Source organism: Chlorella variabilis (genome assembly GCF_000147415.1).
Source record: "Chlorella variabilis unplaced genomic scaffold CHLNCscaffold_36, whole genome shotgun sequence".
In the NCBI taxonomy this organism is placed as follows: domain Eukaryota; kingdom Viridiplantae; phylum Chlorophyta; class Trebouxiophyceae; order Chlorellales; family Chlorellaceae; genus Chlorella; species Chlorella variabilis.
Window position 1 is genome coordinate 266,563 of NW_005435052.1, and position 5,112 is coordinate 271,674.

At 70.8% G+C, this 5,112-nt stretch overlaps 1 protein-coding gene across 1 annotated transcript in view; it reads right to left on the bottom strand.

The window, feature by feature from the left end:
• CHLNCDRAFT_59371 (hypothetical protein) overlaps nt 1-5,112 on the bottom strand; it is a gene marked incomplete at both ends in the record, with an annotated part of 15,981 nt that overhangs the window by 1,294 nt on the left and 9,575 nt on the right. Inside the window, 17 exons of the mRNA XM_005843027.1 lie at nt 122-434; nt 620-703; nt 927-1,320; nt 1,526-1,574; nt 1,755-1,869; nt 2,038-2,120; nt 2,304-2,355; nt 2,526-2,662; nt 2,852-2,962; nt 3,131-3,205; nt 3,313-3,371; nt 3,624-3,683; nt 3,854-3,930; nt 4,089-4,177; nt 4,444-4,558; nt 4,699-4,791; nt 5,004-5,086. Coding sequence (XP_005843089.1) covers nt 122-434; nt 620-703; nt 927-1,320; nt 1,526-1,574; nt 1,755-1,869; nt 2,038-2,120; nt 2,304-2,355; nt 2,526-2,662; nt 2,852-2,962; nt 3,131-3,205; nt 3,313-3,371; nt 3,624-3,683; nt 3,854-3,930; nt 4,089-4,177; nt 4,444-4,558; nt 4,699-4,791; nt 5,004-5,086 — 1,989 coding nt within the window. The remainder of the gene's footprint in view (nt 1-121; nt 435-619; nt 704-926; nt 1,321-1,525; nt 1,575-1,754; nt 1,870-2,037; nt 2,121-2,303; nt 2,356-2,525; nt 2,663-2,851; nt 2,963-3,130; nt 3,206-3,312; nt 3,372-3,623; nt 3,684-3,853; nt 3,931-4,088; nt 4,178-4,443; nt 4,559-4,698; nt 4,792-5,003; nt 5,087-5,112) is intronic.

Here is a 5,112-nt window from a genome sequence, read left to right on the forward strand (position 1 = left end):
CAGGAGCAAGGGCAAGGTCTGCGCGGGCGATCCAGCGGCAGCTGTCTGGGAGCAAAGAGGGAGAGCGCAGATGGCACACAGGGGGTGAAGCGAGAGGCCGGGCAGGCGGGCGGCGGCGCACCCTCCGGCGCAAACTGCGGCGCGCGCCGTTCCGCCGCGCGCGCCCGGTGCCGCATCGCGCGTGCCGCCTTGGCCGCCGCCGCCGCCACCGCGTGGCCGGCCGCATCCGCTGAGCCCGAGCCGCGCGGCACCGAGCTGGCGCTGAGCAGCCCCCGGCTGCTGGCGGGCTCGGCATGGCCGTTGGCGGCGGGGCCGGGCGTGCCACCGCCCGCGCCTGCCGCCATAGCTGGCAGGTCTGCGGTGCTGCTGCCTGCGGGGCCGCCCTCCGAGGCCCCTGGGGAGGTGGGTCCGCCCTCCTCATACCCCTCCTCCACCTGCAGCCGGGGAGGGGGCGGCGTGGTGCATGCGCACACGTGTGTGTGAGTTGCGCACACGTGTGCGCGCGTGCGCAGCTGCGTGTGTGTGCCGGTGCGAGCAGCTTGCCGGCTAGGGCGGCACCCAGGCGTGGGCGCAAGGCGCCACAGCCAGCAGCGCACGAGGGCCGGCGCCGCGCTGCCACACCACATGCCTGCTGCAGGTGCGAGGGGCCACCGCCGCCGCCGCCGCCTCTGTTCATCTCCTCAAACTCTTCCTTGGCGATTTGCTGCAGAGTAGGGAAGCGGCGAGGAGCCGGGGAGGGGTGGGCTGGAGAGGCGGGCGCCAGCAGCTGGTGTGCCAGGCTGGCGTCGGGAGCTGCTCCGCGGAAATGCCGGCCATAGAGCACAGAAAGCAAGCCAGGCTGGCGCTGGCTGATCTCTCTCTCCAACGCGTCGATGCGCAGATGATCTGCGCCTGCCTGCTACCCTAAGCCTAAAACCCAAACCCACCTGCATCAGCTCGGCCAGGTGGCCACCGAAACTCTTGGAGGTGCGTAGGCCGCTCGGGGCGGGCGCCGCCTGCCGCTGCAGGTGCTGCAGCTGCGAGGGCAGCCGCCCCATCAGCCCACCCTCATTCTCGTCCTCGTCCTCGTCGTCCCCACCGGTGCCGCCCTGCGGCTGCGGCTGCAGCTGCCGCCAGGCGGACAGGCGAGCAAGTGAGGAGCTGCGGCGCAGGCCGGAGGACGCGGGCAGGGGTGCCGCGGGTGGCGCCGGCTGCAGGCGGGGCAGCGCCTCGGGCTGGGGCCCGGCGCCGGCGCGTGGGCTGCCAGGGGCCGTGCCCGCGGCGCTGTGCAGCCGGCTGCTGCTGTGCCGGGTGGGGCGGCGCTTCAGGGCGCGCCCCATCCTGTAGGCAGGCAGGGGGAGACGGGGAGGCACACACACACAGCCGTCAGTTGAGGCGGCGCCGGACATCACATCGCACGGCATGGCCAGTGAGAGCGCTGGAGGCAGTCGCGGCTGTGCAGAGCCGCCGGCCGGGGCTCCTCAGGTGTGCTGGCTGCTGCCGCAGCTGGCAGGCTGCAGGGGCCGGGGGGGAGGGAGGGTCCCACCTGGCGGCGGCCAGCTGCAGCAGGTGCAGGTGGATGGACTCCGCCACGTCTGCAGACGGGGAAGGGGCAGCCGGGGGCAAACATGCGCTCAGGCCGCGGGAAGCAGAGGAGCGTGCGCAGCTGCAGCAGCACAGCACACGTGGCAATAGCCGGCAGGCAAGCCGCGACACATGCCGCCCGCAGAGAAAGCGAGGCTAGCCGCGTGGCCCCACACCATGCCCCCACCCACCCGACTCGCAGCTCTCCGTCACAAAGGCGGCGCCCATGCGCAGCAGCTGCAGGCGGAGCAGCGCGGCGCCGGGGTCGCCCTCGTTGGCCCGCAGCTTCACCAGGTGCATGGCAGACTGCAGGGGGGCACGGGCGGCGGGCCAGGTGCGAGCGTGAGTGCTCGATAGGGCGAGGGCCGCGCAAGGAGGCGTGCGGTGCACAGGCGCGGGGGTGGGGCTGCCTTCAGCTGGGATGCCCACTGCCGCCCCCGCCCCCGCACCACACAACCAACGGCGGGCAGGCACCTGCGGGATGTGGAAGAGCACGGGCCCCTTGCCCAGCGTGTTGCCCTCCGCCACCGCCGTCTCCACGCCGGGCAGGCGGGTGCCTGCGCGGGAGGCACACACATGCGCTGGGGTGAGTGCGTTGAGGAGGCATGTGCTTGCTGTGGTTTGGCCCCCAGAGGGCTGCTTTGTTCTGGGTTGCCCTACCAGCATCAGGCAGCTGGCAAGGGTACGGGCCCAAATGCCAGCGGCCCCGACATTGCATTACACACAACCGGCGGGCGCACCCGTGATGGCCAGCAGCGCGCCCACCACGCCGCCGATCCCTTGGTAATATTCCTGCGGCGGGCGGGGGCGCAGTGGCGGCAGAGGGCGTACACATCATGTGGAGCTGGGCCGGCTTTGCACCTGACTGGCATGCATGCAGTAGTGGCGAGGTAGGTAGCGTGCTGACCTGCGGCGCCGCGCGGGCAGGGGACAGGATGGGGGAGCAGGAAGGGGGGCCGCACCTTGGTGGTTCCGTCTGGGCGCTGGTGGATGCGGCGGATGACGCCGGACAGCACCACATAGCAGCCGGGCCCCGCCTCGCCCTGGCTGACCTCTGGCAGGTCGGAGCTGGCCCAGAAGGCCACGCCCGTGCGCATGTCTGCAGGGGTGCCAGGGTGGATGTGTGCGTGTGAGAGAGAAAGCGAGATTGAGAGCGAGAGCACGCGCGCGCGCGAGAGAGAGCGCTCGCTCAGGATGTTAGGCCTCGGCGGCCGGCACAAGCCGGAGGTCTGCAGCGCGCGCCGCACACCGCCGCGACCAGTCGCCGGCGTGCCCATCCGCGGCGCACCCTTGACGGTCCCTGCCGCCAGGATGGCGCGGAACAGCTCGTCCGGCAGCACCTGCATAAAGGGCAGCCCGCGCAGCACGGTGCGCGGGCGGGGCGGCTTCCACACGGGGCCTGCGGGCAGGGCGGACGGAAGGGGTCGGGGGTGGGAGGGTGCGACCAAAACCGGGGTGGGGTGCTGGGGGAGGCGGGCAGAGGCTGGGCACAACACGCCACCACTCGCAGGCACGCAGGCGCGCAGGCACGCAGGCAGCCACAGTCGAAACCTAACCCTAAACCCACCCGTGATCTCCAGGTGACGCATGCGCTTGTCCAGCGGCGCCGTCATGTCGTCCTTCTCGCCGCCGTCCACCATGCCTGGGCAGGTCAGGGCGGGCGCTCAGGAGGGTCGTGTGGGGCAGCCGCCAGCACAGCCGCATCACCGCTACCGCCATCCGAGCCCCTCTCCACCGCCAGTAGCTCACCCGACTCGAACAGCTCGTGCACAAAGGTGAGCTGCTGGCGAAGCACGGCCATGGCGGCGCTGCAGGGCGGGGAGGAGACAGACAGAGGCGGGCAGGAGCGGTGGGTGGTGCGCTCGGGTATGCAGCTGCCTGTGCGCCGCAGAGCCTCTGCTTCCGACGACCGCACACAAACACAACCACACACGAACCACCTTGCAACTATGCAACAAGGTTTCAACCTCCCCCCCCCCCAGGCAGCAAGTCTGCGCCGCAAAGCTTGCTCTTGCTAACATACAGACTGTTAACCCTGTCAAGAAGTGGCAGGCGCTCACCGGTAGGACTGGATGGCCTGGAAGCGGTCGGGCGCCTCGATCTCTCGGTCGATGATGAACCTGGGGCGGCCGGGAGGGGAGGCAGCCCTGGCTGGGGATGGGCTGTGGTCATGGCTGTTGTGTGCTGGGCCGCTGCAGGGTGCTGTGTAGGCCCAGCATTCCGGCGCAGTGCCTCGCTGGTACCCCCCCACCCCGCCTAGCGCAGCCCCCAGCCCCCAGCCCGGCCCCACCTGTAGGCCGCATCCACCTCCACCTCCACCTCCTGCTGCAGCGGCCACGCCTCCTCTGACTGTTGCAGCCACTGGATCTGCGGGAAGGGGAGGGGGAGGACCGGGGCGGGCCGCGTGCTTGAATGTTGTGTGTGTGTGCGAGTGTGTGTGTGCACCCAGTCCGCCCATGCCACCACAGCAGCAGCACCATGCCCGGCAGTATCCCAGCGGTAACCCAGCAGTATCACGGCGGTACCTGGGGTGAGTGTATCATGGACAGGTAGTACTCCACAGCTACCTCGCACGACACAAGCATGCGCTGGCCCAGCACGCGGCGCAGGAAGCCTGCGGGGAGCGACGCGGTGGGGCAGCATGGAGGAAGGGCCAGGCAGGGTTCCAGGCGTCAGCGAGATGTGGGGTGCGGGGCTGCCTGGCCAGGAGCGTGCTGGGAAGCGGTGCCCGGGTTGTGGCAGTTCGCCGGCGGCTGCTGGGGGAGGTGCCGCCAGGGGTGCCGTCAAGCATGCCAGCCGCAACCTGTTGCTGGCGTAACACACACACACACACACACACACACACACGCAACACACATGCCGCCCAGGCAGCCGGCTCACCCGACACCTTCTTGACGGGCCAGGAGGTGGCGGCCTGCAGCCAGCGGGGCGAGGAGCGCCAGCAGCGGGCCACCCACATGAGGCAGCGGGCCATGATGCGGGTGGTCAGGTTGCCCTGCACAAAGGGTGGGGGCGGCGTGTGTGTGGGTGGAGGGCGAGGTTGCCTGTGGGGGTGGTGTAGCCGGGCCGCTGGGGCCGCTGGGGACCCAGGCCAATGCAGGAGGGAGGCCCGGCCACGGCCCACCAGGCACTCACCGCCACCTCCTTCTCCAGCAGGCGCCACATGCCCAGCGGCTCCTGCGTGCGCTCCGCGGCATGGTCGCAGGCGTAGTCCAGGATGCGCATGCCCTGTGGTACCGGGGGCGGTACGGTTCTGGTCATACATTCGGCAGGACACATTGCCGGTGCAGGCTGGTTGGCGCCCGCTGGCCGACCGAATCGCCTTGGCCGTCCAGCCAGGGAGGAACACAAACAAGGGCATGCCTGGATGCAGAGCAAAGGCAGCGAATCGCGGCAGCAACGGCAAGCGCGGGCGCGGGGCGGTACCGCCGCGCCTGCACCGACAGCAGGCCCTCCATGCGCTTGGCGTGGAAGTAGCGCTTGAGCCCCGCCACCAGGCGGCTCCGCATCTCGCTGAGAGCTCCTGCCGAGAAGCCGCCGGCGCTGTGG